The 19529-nt window shown below is 39.2% G+C and overlaps 1 protein-coding gene across 2 annotated transcripts in view; it reads left to right on the plus strand.

Annotated features, from left to right (window-relative positions):
- The first annotated feature begins 9673 nt into the window (after positions 1-9673).
- LOC127417065 (protein O-mannosyl-transferase TMTC2-like) overlaps positions 9674-19529 on the plus strand; it is a 140060-nt gene continuing 130204 nt past the window's right edge. For both annotated transcript variants that reach the window (XM_051656776.1, XM_051656777.1), the window contains exon 1: positions 9674-9956. In XM_051656776.1, coding sequence (XP_051512736.1) covers positions 9874-9956 — 83 coding nt within the window. In that variant the 5' untranslated portion in view covers positions 9674-9873. The remainder of the gene's footprint in view (positions 9957-19529) is intronic.

A 19529-nucleotide genomic window follows, 5' to 3' on the forward strand; every position in this document is an offset into this window, starting at 1 on the left:
GTTTGTGCCTAATTATTCGGATGTCACCAGCCCGCTGACTGATCTCACTAGAAAGGGAGCTCCAGACCAGGTCCAGTGGACGGAGCAGTGTCAACAGGCGTTTACGCAGTTGAAAGCTGCACTTTTACATTCACCCGATTTCTCTCTCCCTTTCATTTTACAGACGAACGCTTCAGACAAGGGGCTGGGGGCGGTGCTCTCGCAGGTGATGGAGGGGGAGGAATGCCCGGTGCTGTATATGGTGCCCTCTTGTCTTCCAGATAACATTAATAAGGATAACATTAATAAGGATAAAACCATGTGAAAGTATCCTTGAATCATACATTCAAGATTAGTCCATTATGGTTTGATTCATTATTTGACAAACAAAAGATGTCTGTTTTTCAACCAATTTCTAGATCACAATGAAATTACAATATTAAAGATAACGTGTGTAATTTTTTGGATGTTAAAATACTTTCTATAACCCAACTTAATATGCAGAGTCAACTAAAAGTCATTTGTAGGTTCACTGTAAAATAATAAAAAAAAATAAAAATAAAAAAAATTAAATAAAATTGAATTTGAACAGTAAAAGAATATAAAATGCTACAGTAAAAAATGGTAATAACCTTACCATATCCACTACGATGAAAAATATTATATTTAAAAGACAATTTATGTAATTTTACAGTAAAATATTAAAAGAAAAAGTATGTTTTTTAGAAGTAAAATGTATAATTTACTTTATAGTTAACTGTAAAAATGTACAAATGCATATATAGTTAACAAAACGATACATGCACTTTTATGGTAAATAATTGTTAAAATTATAGTGAATAAAGAGGGCTTACCCAGAAGTCCCTGTGTGATTTTACTATATATATTATGTTGATGAATTTTGATGCTCGATAAAAGTTACGTACAGGGTGTTTAGAAAATCTGTTTAGTTCTGTTTAGTGTTGCTGAAACACAGACGTGACACCTTTCACCTTTAATGTGATTTACTAATCAACAGATCTGTGTGAAGTTCGAAATCACAATGTGAAGGAAAACAGAGAAAAGGTCTGAGCACATTTTCTTGTGTCAGCTGATGATGCCCCGCTGGATCCTGCATGTGAATGACGAGTCATATTAATGTCTCACTGATGGCATTTTTTATTTAATCAGAAAGCATTCAGCTCTCTCAGAGCTCTATTATTGAAATACATTTTATATTACCTCACCACTGAACTCAACAATATCCTGGCAGTTTTCATTTGTCTTTCCAAAGGTCACCTATTGTTTTTTTTGTTTTTTTTTTTCGTTTTTTTTTTCAGACATATCTCAATATCTCCAAGCACTGATAGGAAACTAATAAAGGAAAGTTGCAATATGAAATTAAGACATCATCAATGCACTGTTGGCGATATTGTGTACAATTCCAGCTCACCAAGCCTATAACCATATGTGAGTAAAGCAGCAGCAAATCTTATCAATCACATGTGTCACATTCTCTAATCTCATAATGATAAATGCAACACCCAAGTTCATGCATCCATCTACCCATCCTCCAACATGACCATTTCATTTCTAGAGAGAAATATGATTTAATATCACTGATGTAGCCAAAGGCCGCTGTGGGAGACAGTTGACCTGTGATCTCGTGCTCCTCATGACTCTTCATTGTTCAATATAACATGTGCATGGACAGCGTTTGACAAAGGGAGTGAAGCTTTGATAGCACACATGAACAATGTGATGTTACAGAGCTACAGGAAACACCAGCTGACATCCTCAATTTAGAGCTAAGTGTGTTTGGAAATAACTCCTTAACAGTCCCTGTAGTGTTCAATGCTTTATTCACTATATGACTATAAATTCAGTAAGAGGGAAGCGAATCTATACATAATTCAATGATTCCAGTTCTGATTCCGAATGACAGTTTCATTACATTTATTTATTGTATTTTTTTTAGGGAGAAATATTTGGAAATACACTGAGTACACTGTTAGCCCTTTTCCATGACATGGTTCTGGGGCAGGTTCCTGTGCTGGTGTGAACTCTCGAACTGTTCCGCGCGTTTCCACCACAAAAAAAAAGGCCCCAAAAGCTTGCTGATCTCTGCGCAGTAACCGATTATGTCAGGGCGGACGCCGAAATAACGTTTAGTTCTTCTGGAAGGCCAGAACATTAGCATGTAGACAGGCGTATGGCCGGAAACAATAATATTGTCATGATTTGGAGACTAGTGGTTGATGTTGCATATAGAAGCTCAGATGAAGGGCGCTCTTAAGTCTTCACAACATATTTATGAAGCATATAATGTATTAAAAAGTGCTGGTTATAAAATGTAAATAACTATCGCAGTCGAGCTTTGAACCAAATGTAAATAGTAACCTCAGTTCTCTGTAGAGTAACGGCAGTCCTGCCCACACAGGAAACAGATTATTAGGAAATCATCAAAATTTGACAGTGACAAATGACACACACACAGACGATACATGTACAAGAGGGATTACACCTATTTCACTTACAGGAATGTGATATTTTACCCTGGGATAATGGCATTTCAGCATGCAATCTACGTCACATTGTACAGTATGTGTCCATGATTCTTCATCGCGATATACTGTAACTAGTTATCCATGAGCAAACAATGTCACACAGGATTTTAAACACATTTTTTTTTGGTTTTTTTGTCATTAACAATTTTTATTGATTCCACACTCAAATCAACACAAACAGCACATGAAAACATGGAATCAACTTTCAACAAATATTCCCCCCTCCCTCTCCTCCACCCAACACACATCCCAGTGGCCAGACACCGAATAAAAACAGACATACATACAAGCAGACAGTCCAGAGAAAATATTCAGACATAAAAAATTTTTTTAAAAATAAATAAAAAACCAACAACAAAAAAGAAAAAGGGTTCCACACATCAATTAATTACATACACACCATTTATACTGTCCCTCTCCACTGTTCCTCCCTGGCAATCCTCCAAGAAGGCCACATAAGTGCCCCACTTCTTCTCATTGGCACCCAAGCTGCCCAGCCATCTATGCGACATCTTTTCAAAGGCCGCCACTCTGCCCAATTCGGTGCACCACTCATGAAATGAGGGCACACCAGCCGACTTCCATCCCCCAAGGATCACTTTCCTGCCGATCATCACACTGGTAAGGACCCAGTTTTTAATGTGTGTATTCCCTAAGTTAACCCCTGCCCCATCACCCAAAATACAAAGTCTGGGGCAGAATGAAATCTGAGTGCTCAGGATATCACAGACATAACTCTGAACCCTCAACCAAAACTCTTGAATCTTAATACAGTACCAAAAACGTGGGCTATGTCCCCATCCTCTGATTGGCATCGCCAACAGGTGGGTGTATCTTTAAGACCAAGCCTATGCAATCTAGAGGGAGTCCAATAAAAATGATGCAGAATCTTAAATTGAATGAGGTGCATCCTTGCATCCCTAGACATAGACTTGATATTTTTAAAAATCAAAACCCCATCCCCTAGACTCTGAATTAGCCAGAAATAGTACGCTGAAGCCTCGTGACCCTTTCCAAAAGCCTCTAGTACCATCTCAAGAGTGTCTCCAGCATTAGGGGGCTGTGTACTATGCCCGAAGATGGCACAAAGTAGATGGCGCAGCTGTAAGTACCTGAAGAATTGAGATCTGGGAATCCCAAACCGCTGTGTAATATTTTCAAAGGATCTCAATGCTCCATTTTCATACAGGTCACCCAGCGTAGCAACTCCCTTCTCAGTCCATTCTGTCCAGCAAAAAGGGGACTTGTTAATACACAATTTAGTGTTTAACCAGATACTTGCGGCAACGTTCAGGTAAATGTCCGAATTGAGCACGCGGGAAACTTTTGTCCACACTAACTGCATGTGTGAGATAACGGGATGTGTCTTTACTTCTCCGGGCAGCTTGGTAGAAAGACATTGCAATGGCAAGATAGGGGCAAGGACCTCCTGTTCGATAAAGAGCCAGGGATGGGGCTCTCTCAGGTGGAAGTGACCAATGTGCCAAATGTCTGAGACCAAAAGCATAATAGTAAAACAATATTTTGGGGAGACCTAACCCACCTTTGTCAATTAGCCTGTGTAACTTGTTAGAACGCATTCGAGGATGTTTACCATTCCAGATAAAAGATTTAGCAATACTGTCAAATTGTTTAAAATAAAAGAGGGGAACTTCAATGGGGAGAGACTGTAATAGGTAGTTAAATTTTGGAATACAATTCATTTTTATAACATTAACCTTCCCAATTATAGATAATTGTAATGAAGCCAACCTTTCCACATCACTCGAAAACTTTTTTATTAAAGGGTCAAAATTAACTCTGACTAAGTCACATAAATTTGCTGGGAATAAAGTACCCAAATACTTAATGCCATGTTTGGGCCACTGGAAGGCACCCGGCTGAAAAGCTGTTACCGGGCAGGAAGCTGTCAGAGCCAAAGCTTCGGATTTAGACCAATTAACTCGGCAAAGCCGTCTGGCCCGGGAGCCTTGCCTGTAGGTAAGGACTTAATTACCTCGTCAAGCTCCTCCAAGTTTATCTCAGAATCAAGAGAATTTTTTTGCTCAGTCATTAATTTAAGGAATACTAATGGTTCCACAAAGTTTCTAATGTCTTCATCAGTAGACGAAGATGTGGAACTATAAAAATCAAAATAGAATTCTTTAAAAGCATTATTAATATCAGTGGCTGAGGTAAAAATTTCACCACCAGCAGATTTCACTGAGGGAATGATAGAAAAAGACTCTCTCTGCTTTATATACCTAGCCAAAAGTTTTCCTGCTTTGTCCCCCGACTCAAAGTATGACTGTCTTGCCCTGAATAACCAAAAACTCCACTTTCCGCGACAAAATAGTATTATATCTATATTTCAATCGGGTCAATTCTCTGAGGCCATCAGCTGACATACGGTGCTTCAGATCTGTCTCTGCATTTTTAATATTTCCTTCCAACTCCACGAGTTCTCGTGCTTTGGATTTTTTGGTGAATGAGACATATACTGTATGATCCGACCCCTAAAAACCACCTTAAGTGCCTCCCAAGCCACGTCCACAGAGGATACTGAGGACCAGTTGGTCTCCATATAAACATTGATTTCAGCCTTTAACATTTGTTGGAAATCAGGATTTTGCAAAAGGGATACATTAAAGTGCCAACTATATGATTTATTTTTCTCTGTGTGTGGCAACATCTCTAAACACACCAGAGCATGATCTGAGACTAAGATGTTTCCAATTGAGCAATCAACAACAGATGAAATAAGACACTTAGATATATATATATAAAAAATCTGTTCTAGAATAAATCTTATGGACTGATGAAAAAATTGTATAGTCCCTACCAGATGGGTTCAAAAGTCTCCAAATATCTACAAGACCAAGATTTTTACACATCCTGTGAAGCGTCCATGTTGCTCTAGGGGGCTTACACACTTTTTCTTCACTATGATCAAGGACCGAGTCCATCAAAAGATTAAAGTCTCCTCCCAATATTATATCATGAGGGGTGCCAGCGGCTTGCAACATCCCCTCAAGATCTATAAAAAAGCCCTGATCATCAGCATTAGGTGCGTAAATATTAGCCAAAATCAATCTTTGCTCCTGAATGTCTGCTAAAACAATAATGACTCTCCCTAATTTATCTTTAGTCTGTTTGAGACATTTGAATTGTAAATGTTTATTTATCAATGTAATGACTCCCTTGCTCTTACTTGAGCCAACACTAAAGAAAACATGTCCACCCCATTTTTTTCAGCTTATTGCGGGGAAAGATGTGTTTCTTGAAGTAACACTATATCATATTTCTTACGCATTTTCTTAAGAAAAGAAATAACTTTCCTTTTCTTTATGGGGTGCCCCAGTCCATTCACATTCCATGTGGAGAGAGATAATCCACTTATACTAACATTTGACATATTGATATAATGAAAAAAATCAATTCTGTCTCAAAAATAAGATTATACAGACCACATTCCCCATTAATGCAACAATCAAACCCTGAACAAAACAAACAGAAAAAAGAAAATTGTGTGCATTAACCCCACACACGACAGCGCCAACCGGCGTCAATACCTCTAAACTCAAAGAGTCCATGTACGCATGTGAGACCGTCGAGACACCAAATTGCGAGTCAGTCTACTCACATAAGAAACGCCCAATGGTTTACTCACCCATAGTTTGTATGTTAGTATGTTTGTATCATAGTTTGGGGCATAAAAATACTTTGCTGCCGTCCTTGGTGTCTATCCTCAGTTTGGCTGTAAACATCACTGCAAAAGCGATCTTCCGTTGATGTAAGAGTTTCTAACATTCCTTGAACCGATCGCGTTTCTCTATTGTCGAATTCGCAAATCCGGGAACAAGAAAATATTGTGATTCTTCCAAGAGAGCTTTCCTTTACTCCTCACGCAACATGAGATCTTTATCGGATGATCTCAGAAATTTGGCCAGAATTGATCGGGGCCTTTCTGCCTCAGCAGATCTGCGGGCAGGGACTCTGTGAGCTCGCTCGATTTCCAGTTTATGGCCTGTTATGTCGAGCAGACTCGGGAAGAGCTTGTCCAGGAATTTCACCATATCTCTACCCTCTTCATGCTCAGGTATTCCAACAATCCGTATATAATTCCTTCGGCTCATATTTTCAAAATATTCAAGTTTTTCCAAAATAGATTCCAAGTCTGTCTTGGACGCAGGCGGATAATTTCCTTTCTGAAGATTCCAGATAATCGATTAGTTTTTCCAACATTTGTCACTCTTGTGACCAACTCAGAGAATTTAGTTTCCATCGCTGTAATTGATCGACGTATTACAGCGAGATCTTCCAAGTCAGCAACAACCTTCGTCAGCGTCACCAAGATGTTGGACAGTTGACGCTGAATTTCATCTCCCGACGTGCCATCCAAATCGAGTCCCCGGCTCGCAGTCCCGTCAGAGGCCTCAGCTTGAACACGAAAGTGTCTTTTAATGTCTCCAGAGTCCAAGGATTTTGACTTCTTTGCCATGTTTACCTCAAAGAGCAAATATGTAACTGGGTGTATCAAATCTCACCGGATTATGATATGAAAATAATTAAAAAACTAGCAAAGTGCGCAGAGCTAGTCGCTCTCACGTCTGCTCCTCACATGGCGTCACGTGACCTCGAGGATGGACTTTCATCTTAAGTCTCTTTTAAACATTTATTAACAAACTCTTTATACCTTGAAAAATGCAGTTTGCATGTAATAGGGATTTGGCCCCACACGTAACTCAGTATAACTCATTCTGCTCTAAAAGTGTTCGTGGGATAGACATGTTTGCTAAGCTCAGATTTGTGGGTTTTAATTGAAGTTCTGCTGTATCTCAGCAGAACATTATAAAGAAAGAGGTTGCTGTCTATATCCCAAGCAGAAAACAAACATGACGTGGCATTCAATTCTGATACAGCAGGACACATTTTTCCCCCAAAAAGCTGAACTTGGAAAGCACAATGCCTTCTCATTTTTTACCAAAACACCGGTAAAACACAGAAATATACCGTTTGTCCGAAATGAACGGTGTGTAACTAACAACATACAATATCTAAATGTGAAATAGACATTTTATGCACACATTCTGAGGGCTCTGCATATGGAAATATCTCAAATAAAATCAGCAGGGAGCACAACACACATGCTAATTACAGACTCAGAATAAACAAATGGTTTTCTTGTGGCACACCCATGCCATCAGGACAATTTCAGCATATTTGACTGAAACAGTTGCAGCGAGACAGATGCAAAGAGTCTATCTGTAATAGATGACATCATGTAGCGTCCTGCTGTTGTGTGAATGGCCACATTGAAGCCTGTCTGAAGTGTCCAGGCTCTTGCTATTGAACTGGAATTGCATCAATATTCACTGGACCATACAGCACTCTTTGTATCCTTAGCAACTACAAGATTGATTCTTTCCTTTTCACTTTCTATCCCTTTCTTTCTTTCTCCTTCCTGTCTTCAAAGGCGTCTAAATGCTCCCTGCAGTCTGAAGAAAAGTCTGTACATATTACCCATAAAGCCCGCTAAGAGAATGTATCTGAGTGTAAATGAAAATGTGTGTATATATAGTACAGAAAGACTTGAGAGCAGTGCATTGTCTTTATTGTGGGCGCTTTACTGGGTCATTTAAAATTCACTTCACATTCATTTCTCATACAACATTGTTCAACAATTGGCCCATAGACGTGATGTAACTACTCTATGCATTCATTATCAGTAATGTTTTCATTATTGCATTTGTTATGTGTTTGATTAATATCAGGATTTGACCAGAAGTGAATGATATAAACTGAACAAGAAAGAAACAAATCTCTTTCAGGGGTTATGCAAGTCAGAAATCACATGCACTGATTTGAAGTCATGGTTTTAACATATGAAGTCACTGATTTTCAGTGCAAATTTTTCAACCGGACACATTTTGCTTCAAATAGTAATTTGTGAAAATGTGTCAAAATATTAATTTGATGATCTGCTGATCTTCAGCTTTCATCACCAGATGTCTGGAATAATGACTTGTGCTTTATTACAAAATGAGTCCCTCTGAAACTCTCGCAGTCGAAGTCAAGGATGCATTTTTAGCACGTTTTCAATTCACACTGCTATCTTTAAAGGGTGATGTGATCACTCATCGCAGTTAACACCACAGCAAATTAAATCTGAGACATGGCTAATTATTGTCCCATTGCATTCTTATGCCATGAGCTGCAGAGGACAGACTTAAATATCTCTTTAGAAAAACTAAGTTTACTCTCACTGGTCCATGCTAATCAATTAATGGGTGAATGTACCATGGCATGTCATTCATCTAAAATTATTTAAAACCAAATATTTCCAATTCATCTACTGTACATTTATTATACATGCAGTATTATGACCACTTGAGATTTGTTACACAGCAGCACCATTTTAAAGGAACCTGATTGGGCAAAAGGTAATTAAAATAAATAAATAAATGAAAATAAATGGTGATCAGTTACAAGGCATACGACATACACTTTCCATAATACATGCAGTATATGTACAATGTATGTTTAATGTGTGTGTGTGTTTGAGTGTATGTCTGTGTGTGTGTGAGTGTGTGTCTGTCTGTGTGTGTGTTTGAGTGTGTGTGTGTGTGAGTGTGTGTGTGTTTGAGTGTGTGTGTGTGAGTGTGTGTGAGTGAGTGAGTGAGTGAGTGAGTGAGTGTGTGTCTGTCTGTGTGTGTGTGAGAGAGTGAGTGTGTGTATGTCTGTGTGTGTGTGTGAGAGAGTGAGTGTGTGTATGTCTGTGTGTGGAGAGAGTGAGTGTGTGTCTGTCTGTGTGTGTGATGAGAGAGTGAGTGTGTGTCTGTCTGTGTGTGTGAGAGAGTGAGTGTGTGTCTGTCTGTGTGTGTGTTTGAGTGTGTGTGTGTGAGAGAGTGTGTGTGTCTGTCTGTGTGTGTGTGTGTGAGAGAGTGAGAGAGAGTGTGTATGTGCGCGCGCGTCTGAGTGTGTGTGTGTGTGTGTGTGTGTGTGTGTGTGAGAGAGAGAGAGAGAGAGTGTGTATGTGCGCGCGCGTGTGGCTCTGTGTGTGTGTGTGTGTGTGTGTGTGTGTCAGGAGGAGGGGTTTAGCGCATGCGCACTGGAGCAGGTAACCACACGCGGCTCACTCACGTTTATTCGGGTCCAGTATGCATCATCTCAGCACTGTCGCTCTGAGGACATTCAAACACACTCGGTTGTTCCGTAAATACTGTAAATTCACCGCGCGATTCTCTTCTTAACATGGGTTAAGATGTGTGGATAACTCTGCGCGAGGATGGAGACTCGGATTTTGTGTTTCGACAGGACAGAAATCACAGAAGGGCTTTAATATCTTCTCTTTTGTTGTGTGTGAGAGATGATCGCAGTGTTTGTGTGCAGCGCGGCGGCTTTCATCCTGTACGTCAGCACACTGGACGCGGACTTCTGCTATGATGACAGGTATGAATGAATGAGTCACATACATGTGCACATGCTTCATCAGTGGTCTCATAGCAACCAGCGAGTGCAGCAGCGGCGCTTTTGTTCTTCTGATTGTTGTGACAGATGTGTGTGTTTGACATGTGCTAGTCGTGTGATTTACTGTGATCATTGTGTTTTACACATAAGAGTGAAATATTTCCTCACACTTTCCTAACTGATGGCAAATGCCCATCATTATTCTCACATAGGGGTCCTTTTCGGAGTCTTTTTACCCTTCCACCAACGAGGATGACACATTTATTTGTCTGAGTGACTTTAGGGCATTAAAGAAACGAGGAGCTGTTTGAATAAATGAGAGAGATTATGAGATTAGCGCGTCTCCAGAGTTACAATGACTCATTTATTTAATTACACACCTTCTGCTGTGGCAGTAATAATGGGCAACATTAGTTCTTCATGCATTTCTACAGCGAACACAAGATCAAACTCAATTCTGAGCAAACACAAAAGCTTTTCACTTGACTACAGACACGACACTGAAGTTTTTACCAGTCTCCATTGTTACAGATTACTTCAGTAAAACATGGTAACTTTGTATCAGCCTCCACTGTCATAATGACAAAGATTATTACAGTTATTGAGTCAGAGCCAATATTTATTCAGAATGCAACAATAACTGGAGGAACTGTGAAAAATAGTTTAGTAGATTTAGTAACTAGTAGTCTACTGTACAGAAATGTGAAATATGGCAATATATCTAAAACTCAAATATAAAATATTTGTTCATATATTTCACTGATAAAATCACATTCATATATGTATATCCTCAAAAAAAAAAAAAAAAGTTCATGTAGACTATGAAACATATTTCCGCAGATCTAGTGAAATTTGACAAAAATGATTTAACAGTATATGTTTTCAATTATTGAGTTCAAAGTCATTTTTATATTTTTTGAGGGGCTTCAAATTAAAAGTGTCATGCAGTGTAAACAAAAAGGTAAAAAAGAAAGTCCGAGTGTCATTTAAAGCTGAAGTGCTTGCGGAATAAAATTAATAAATAAAATGTTGTCATGAGTAGTGCAGGATTATCTTTTTAAATGATCAATTAAATAACGCTTTAAAATAATAAGCAGGAAAATTAAAATATGATTCATATTTAAACTTCAAAGTTAGGTCATGTGGTGTAACCAGCATACAGGTAGATAAAATAAATAAATAAACAAAAACAAAAACAATGTGGAGAGGAGGAGCCCTTTAGACCCTCATGACTGTTTTTGAAGTTTTCAAAAAAATAAATTTGTCATATTATTAAATATTAATATTTGACATTTGTAGCACTGAGGAAACTTCTTGATATTCTTCATTATAAGATTAAAAAAAAAATCCTTTAAAAATATGTCTGAAAACATTTTTGAAATGAATGATTATGTTGCATACACTCTCATCAAGGTGCAAGGAAAGTATTTTAATACCTGGTACTTGATGGTTACACCACATGACATTTTTAGAGTCACTAAATCAATGTTATAAAGCTTTTTCAAAAGTGTGTAAAACCAACATGGATTCTAATATTACCTTCCTACAGACTTGACACATTTATATACGGCCATATATGATATTTCTGTATGCAGGAGATGACCGTTCTGTAAGCAGTGATGCTGATAATCTCAAATATTGACCGTTTAATCGGCCTGGCCATTAATATTGGTCAATCACAAGTTACCATGGCAATGTTTGTACGGGACACAATGAAAGTTTCTGCATAATCAATTTCATGTTGTGAGCAAGTGTTGGTTTGTAAATCCTGCTCGCCACATTGCGTGCTGCATTGGTGTTTTTGAGTTGATTTTCCAGCAGTACCTTCTGTTGTTAGACGTCTCGTGTCTGTAATTAGTCGCAGACTTCATTTAGAAGAGAAATGACATTGTGTTTTGCAGCGTTCACTGAGGTGGAGAGAGCAGAGAAACAGCGTTACACACCCTGTGCTAGTTAGTGTTTCATTTGTGTTGAGAAAGAGCAGATGTGACATGGTGGGGAACGAGAGAGCCTTTTTTCTGAATCCTGATATCACATGTGCAAACGAGAAGCACCTTTTAAATCAATGCACTGACCTCTCTGGTATTGAATCACCGAGGTTTGTAACGTTTCAGAGAGCACTATCAGGTATCCATAGTCGTATAACGGCTTTATTAAAAACGTGAGGTTGGCATGTGATTTTGGAGCATAATAAGAGCGTTGAGGAATGGGGTTTATGATTTCTAATGTGGAGACAGGAAACGGAGCACTTAGCAAAGTGGTTCTGCACATATATATATATTGCGAGCAGGGTAATGCACAAAACATTAGTTTCAAAAAGCTCCCCAAATATGAGAAATACGAAATTTTCATGGCAAAGGCAGCATGAATTATACATCCCGATGACATTATATGTCTGGATTGCCGAGTCACTTTTCAAGCATGACATTTGGTTCCTTTCGTGTTGAAAGATGTTTAGAATGGGAGTTTCTGTCCTGAGATTATAGCAAAATATTAAGCAGAAAAACATTTATTATTCTTGTTTAAAATCAGATTATTTTTAGAATGCGTCTTTGCATCCTCTGTTTGTTTGGTTTTTTTTTTCTCCCCTTTTCTCCCCAGTTTGGAATGCCCAATTCCCAATGCGCTCTAAGTCCTCATGGTGGTGAAGTGATTCGCCTCAATCCGGGTGGTGGAGGACGAATCTCAGTTGCCTCCTCGTCTGAGACCGTCAATCCGCGCATCTTATCACGTGACTTGTTGAGCGCGTTACCGCAGAGACGTAGCGCGTGTGGAGGCTTCACGCTATTCTCCACAGCATCAACTCACCACACACCCCACCGAGAGCGAGAACCACATTATAGCGACCACAAGGAGGTTACCCCATGTGACTCTACCCTCCCTAGCAACCGGGCCAATTTGGTTGCTTAGGAGACTTGGCTGGAGTCACTCAGCACACCCTGGATTCAAACTCACGACTCCAGGTGTGATAGTCAGCGTCTTCACTTGCTGAGATACCCAGGCCCCCCTGCGTCCTCTGTTTTAATATATGATGCACTGTTAAATTCATATGTGAAAACTGTACAGACAAAGTCAGGTTGTGTTTGGAATATCATACTAACATACTACTCTTACTATTTCTGCAGTATGTTGCCTAGTATATGTATGTATAGTACAATGATGACCTACTGCATTTGCCAAAATGTGCAGTATACTACAGCGCATACTTATTACTGTATCCTACGATGCAGTGATCTCGATTTGACCTTCCATTTCAGTGTGAAAAGAGGAACAGGACACTCTCAAATAAGTGTGTGAGCATTTGTATATGTCGTCTGTCAGTAGGACCGAATTAAGTCGGTGCTCGGTACTACCAGTATTGCAGAAACACTGGTATCGTTATGTCTATTTTATTTTAAAATTGACTTTTGAAATCACAAGTATACACTATACTTTCCTGTCTTTGATATTATTTTTCTGATCCAATTGAAACTTTGTAATGCAGCACTTTTTGTACCACTGTCTCCTTAAGATGAATAACTTATGATGTATTATTCCTCTTTCGTAAGTCGCTTTGGATAAAAGTGTCTACCAAATGAATGTATACAGTGTGTAGTGGGCTGGTATTCTGAAAATAGCTTAACTATAAATCAACAGAGATATTGCACATCTCTAATAATAAAAAATAAATATAAACATTAAATTATTAAACTGTGTATTGACGCATATTTCCAGATTCCAGATTTTCTGATTCGCCAGCTCCTGATATTCATTTGATTATTGGATATATTTCAGTAAAAATAGTAATAATAATAATAATTATTACTATTATTGACTTTTAGAATTTTAAACACAACAGTAATATTTCTCAATCGTGCACCTTTAACTTTAAACCCTCACGCTTTTATTTTGACGATCTGAACTCTCCAGGAAGTCCTGTATGTGTCTGTTTGTAGGCAAGTTCACAGCAGTTTAATTCACTTCTTATTCAGATTCTGGTCAAATGCTCCTCCGGTGCTGTTCTAAATGCATATTATAAGTGTACCGAACTATTGAGCTTCTACATCTGAGATGTTGTTTGAGTAGTGCTCAAATATTGCGCACCGCGTGAAGGTTAAAAATAGCCGCGAATGTGTCGGTAAACAGAGCAGCGGCATTCACTAACACGCTGGTGCTGCGCGTGCGTTTTATATAATTACTTATTAAACAGCCTTTTGTGATTTCACAGAGCTGCTGCATGTCTTCTGGTGACTTTGAATAAAATGCACGAGTCATATGAACTACTTTAATGGTGTTTTTATAGTTTTTTTTTTAATGATATTGACAGTAATGAACATGACTAACACACAGTATCGGATTTGGATCAGGCTCGTCGGACTGATAGCCGATCCATCTAAAAACATCCGTATTGGATCGTTATCGGATCAGTGCTATCCCTAATAATATGTACAATTTACAAGTATTTACATTGAAATGAAGAACAAGTGCTTAACCGGTACTGTCTCTTTAAGAATAGTGGCAGTTCAGCGAGCGTCTCACAGAAGTGTTTCGGTTGACCGCATATTAACGGTAGTCACACAGCTTAAACTGACTGAAGAGAACAGAAAGAATATTAAAAGAGACATTAATCAATGATTAACGGATTGTGTGGATCTCGTCTTTGGACACACAGAACGAGTCAAACCAAACTTTTACTGTCAACACACAGTGAAAGAATCTCTCTGCTGAACTTCATCACCACTAGCACAGCGCAAAATCTGGTCTTTCATTGTAAATGGTTGCACGTAGAGTAAAAGATAGATCTTGGGATTTTAAGAATCAGTATCAGGATCCTTTAAATAAAGAACGAGATTAATTGGAAAATCGATATTTTTACCCAGCCCTAATTAGGTGTGTGTCCCTCTTTCACATGCAGATCTTCAGCTGCTTCCTCTGTTATCAGTGTAGTGTATACAGCGCTATGGCATGCCATTCCTCAGGTCAGACTTTAGTGCTGTGTGTCCCTCAGGGAGCTCCGTATCTGCTCTCTGTCTCGACCCCGACACCTGCACCGCTGAGTGGAAGCCATATCTCACGGCCCTCATATCTGTGATGCTGTACTCTCCACACACGCACACCCAGAGCCCAGATGAGGAGAGAGTGGATGTGTGCCAGCGCTGAGTTATGGCATCATCTCCTCGGCCTGCTGTGAACCTGTCCAGAGGTCTGATAGATGAGCTCACGTGAGGAGTCGGTGTCACTCACCTGAAATCCAGGGCAAACCCATCACCCTTTCAAGTTCATGCAGGCTGTATGTATTTGTGGTTTGTGGTTTTGTAAAGGAGGAGGGTTAGAATTGGATTAATGCATTCCTAAAATGGCACATTATTCTTATTCCCCTCTGATGTCAAAGTAGCATCAGATAAGTGTAGAGTACTTCATACACATGTACTTAAAACAGCATGAATCTGCAGTCGTAGCACATTTATCTTCGGTAGTGGGAAATGAGGTAGGACGAGACTTGATAGGATTGTGTTATATATGGACTATGTTAGGCTGTTATATTATTGGTTAATATTTTCCCCCACCCATGTGGCCTTAATCACGTCAGCAGAATTGTTTGGGTTTTGTGGTTTTGGAAAGGAGGAGGGTTTGAAGTGGATGTATGGGCTCCTATAATGACATTTCCAACCCCCATTTCTAGTAGCACAGATCTTTGTAGAGTTCTACCTTCACAAGTACTTAAAACAGCATGAAACGGCATTTGCAACTCATTTATATCCCTAATCACAGAAAATTCAGCGGGAAACTATGTAGGGCAGGACTTTTATCCATTGAGATTTGATTTTATGCCATGATGTAATATTTTCCCCCACCTTACGCATGTGTGGCATTGGTTGTGTCTGCAGAAATGTTGTTGAAGAGGCAGAGAAGGTTATTACATTTTGATGATATATTATGAAAATAGACATTTAAATGTGTTGAGTCCTGCTAAAGACCAGGAACATTAATAAAGTTGACATAAAATCAAAATTGACCATTTATTTTCTTAAAACACAATCCTGCACAATTCTTCGGTGTACATTATTCCAAAGACATCACTAAATCCCTATTTTCAACCTCTGCATCCAACCGTCTGACTGCATTCTGGGATATAACACCCACTTATAATGATCCGATTAGTTCCTTATTGATAAAGTTAAGTCCCGCCTTACATTTCTTACTCACTATAAATCCTGTTTCACACACACATTACAGAAGTAAAATGGGTTGTGAATATTGTTTCATGTTGAGTCAGGGTTAATATATATTTTTTGTTTTAGCCATAGTTTTAGTTTATTTAACGAAAAAACCTTCATCAACAAACATGACAAGAATAACGCTTTTGATTTTATGTTGTCTTGGAAAAAAAACGAAATCTGTTTGCCATCTCTATGGTTCTTTAATAAGGGTATAACGATTCATGATGTTTCCAGCCACACTCAATACACATCCAGACATCAGTGTTAATCTCGTCAGTGAAATTACACACTAAAAAGTTTGAGTTGTTATTTGATTCCGTTTACAAAGATGGGACTATGAGGATAATTTTAGCACTTTTTCTTCAAACATTGTTGATGAAAATATGACTAGAAATAAACGACACTGCAAGATCTTACCAATGCACTGACAATGTTTTAGAAGAATGAAAAATCTTGTTGAATAAAACCTTGTTATTTATTCAAATAATCCAGTTTTAGGATTATGTGGATTTTTTCCGTTCAAAATGCGTTTTGAGGGATTAAAGCGCCAATCCCCGGTGAAGCACTTTTATAATCACCTGTTCAGATAAACAAGCCATCAACAGAATAAATATGTTATTACAACTTACATCTGCAATGACACGAACGCACAACAGAGCTTGAACAGCTGAACTTGTAGAGAGAGTATTGTGAGGACTGCCTCGTGCATGAGCCCCGTTACGACTTTTACTTCCTCTAGATAATCAAGTTTGATCCTCTTCTCGGTGCTCCGCCAAGGCCCACGATGAGCCCCGGTGGGGCCAATCCGAGGACCTCACTAAACCATCCAATTGGTAGTAGTGACGGGCGGTGTGTACAAAGGGCAGGGACTTAATGCGAGCTTATGACCTGCACTTACTGGGAATTCCTCGTTAATGGGAAATAATTGCAATCCCCAGTCCCGATCACCAGTGGGGTTCAGCGGGCTACCCGTGCCTCTTGGCGCAGGGTAGACACACACTGATCCACCCATTGTGGCACGCGTGCAGCCCGGACATCTAAGGGCATCACAGACCTGTTATTGCTCCATCTCGCGTGGCTGAACAGCACTTGTCCCTCTAAGAAGTTGAACACTGACCGCACAGGGCTGTATAACTATTTAGCATGCCGGAGTCTCGTTCGCCATGCACCACCACCCACAGAATCGAGAAAGAGCTATCAATCTGTCAGTCCTTTCCGTGTCCGGGCCGGGTGAGGTTTCCCGTGTTGAGTCAAATTAAGCCGTAAACTAAGAGCTTTTTAATAACCTGTTTTCAAACGCGCCTTATATATGTGTAGCCCATTTACATTATGAGCTTAATCAGCTATATCAACAACATTATTATAATATTATAACTTAAATCTGTGAATCTATGAAGGCAGGAAATGCACAACGGAGCTTGAGTTCTAGATAGAGTGCATTAACGGGCGTGAGATTGTTGACATGTTATCACGATTAAACTCTCCTGTGTATTAGTTTGTGAAGGAATTTAGGAAGTGTAACTTCAGTCTGGAACGAATGGATGTGTAGTTGTTACACCTAGTTGAGGTGTGCGTTTGGCTTGAGTTGTGCACTAAATGCATATCTTGTGAATAATTTATCAAACTCATTAAATTGCATAATTTCAGGAGTGAATTTCAAGTTTTCATAACGTCTTTTTATGTAAGTTGATATGTTAACATCACGTGCATTACCACCGGTAGCACTGTGCCACCGCGGTGGGGCGGTTGTTACGGTGATGCAAGTAGTCCTATTATATACATAATCAAATCCCTGTAAACGTTAATTTTGGAACCCTTGCCCTGAAAAGACGTTTCTCTCTCACTTCTGGTGCTCTCTGAATTACATGCACTTACACGCGGGGGAAGCCATCTAAAAACGCTTTAAAACCTACAGACTTTGACATCTGAGACTGGTATCCATGAAGGCTGTGCAATTAATTGCATTGAAACTAAAATTGCAATTAAGGAGCGTGATTACTAAACCGCAAAACTCTGCGATTATAATGTGCATTTACAAACAGCCTCCCCACTGGCTCAATTTTCCGAGTTTAGCTGCCAGGCGTGTTGAGATGAGCTGGTGTGCTTTATATAGCCAGCGCTGTTGGTTTGGGTTTGTGTGGTGTTGTCTGGCTCAGTTCTCCTCAGGCTCTGCTGGAGTGTCCTCCCTGTGGATCTGACCGCACACTTTGGCTCTGTGGTGATGTCGAAAATCAAGGGCGGCAACCCGGACTGGAGCATCTCTCCTCTAAATCCGGCCGTCCCAGCAGCACCCTGTAATTATCTCAGAGAGAGAAAAAAAAAAACAGAGAGAGACTCTTTGGCTCTCAACCGCCTTTCCACAGCCCCCTTTTAATCCTCCACCAGCTCTGTCCAGATGGTCATGTTTGCAAAGCATTGTGGGAAGTCCTCTTCTGTACTTTTGTTTGTGAAGGAGTCATGTGAAGAATGGAGCACAAAGCAGTGATGTAGACATCAGAATTCCAGATGAATGCGATTATGCCATAGAATCAAAGAGGGTTTGGATTATGGCTGGGCGATATGTAAAATAAATATTTTATCAATAATCGTCCTAAAAAATATCATGATATCCGATTATATTGTCCACCCCTTTGCAGAGGGTCGATTAATATTTTTGCTTTATTGATTAAATTAATTTATTTAAACATGAAAAACATAAACAAAAGACGTTTCTTAATTCAAATTGCACTTTAAACTAAATGAAAAAAGCAATAAAATAACGATATAAAAACCTCCCCAAATCCAAACATTTACGGTCTCCAGTGGCCCCATTTGCATCACACCATCAGTCAACGACAACAGGTGGAAAATGACTAATAGCCTACAGATTAAGAACTAAAGACAATTATAAATTTAAAGATAATAATAATTATCGTAATAAATTAGCCTAATAAATTCCCTTTTGTTCCCAAAATAATTCTGCCAAATGTGTGTTCTTATCGAATTTGTGTTTGGTAATACAGTTAATGCTGCCTAAAGTAAAAAGAACTCAATTTTAGGTTCAAGGTGAACATGTCTTGAAGCCAATTATCTTATGATTTAATCACATTCATATTTGTTTCTTTTCTTTTTATTTATTTATCCCCTTTTCTCCCAATTTGGAATGCCCAATTCCCACTACTTCGTAGGTCCTCGTGGTGGCACGGTTACTCACCTCAATCCGGGTGGTGGAGGACAAGTCTCAGTTGCCTCCGCTTCTGAGACCGTCAATCCGTGCATCTTATCACGTGACTCGTTGTGCATGACACCGCGGAGACTCACAGCATGTGGAGGCTCATGCTACTCTCCACGATCCACACACAACTTACCACACGCC

This window comes from Myxocyprinus asiaticus, chromosome 26 (genome assembly GCF_019703515.2).
Source record: "Myxocyprinus asiaticus isolate MX2 ecotype Aquarium Trade chromosome 26, UBuf_Myxa_2, whole genome shotgun sequence".
In the NCBI taxonomy this organism is placed as follows: Eukaryota; Metazoa; Chordata; class Actinopteri; order Cypriniformes; family Catostomidae; genus Myxocyprinus; species Myxocyprinus asiaticus.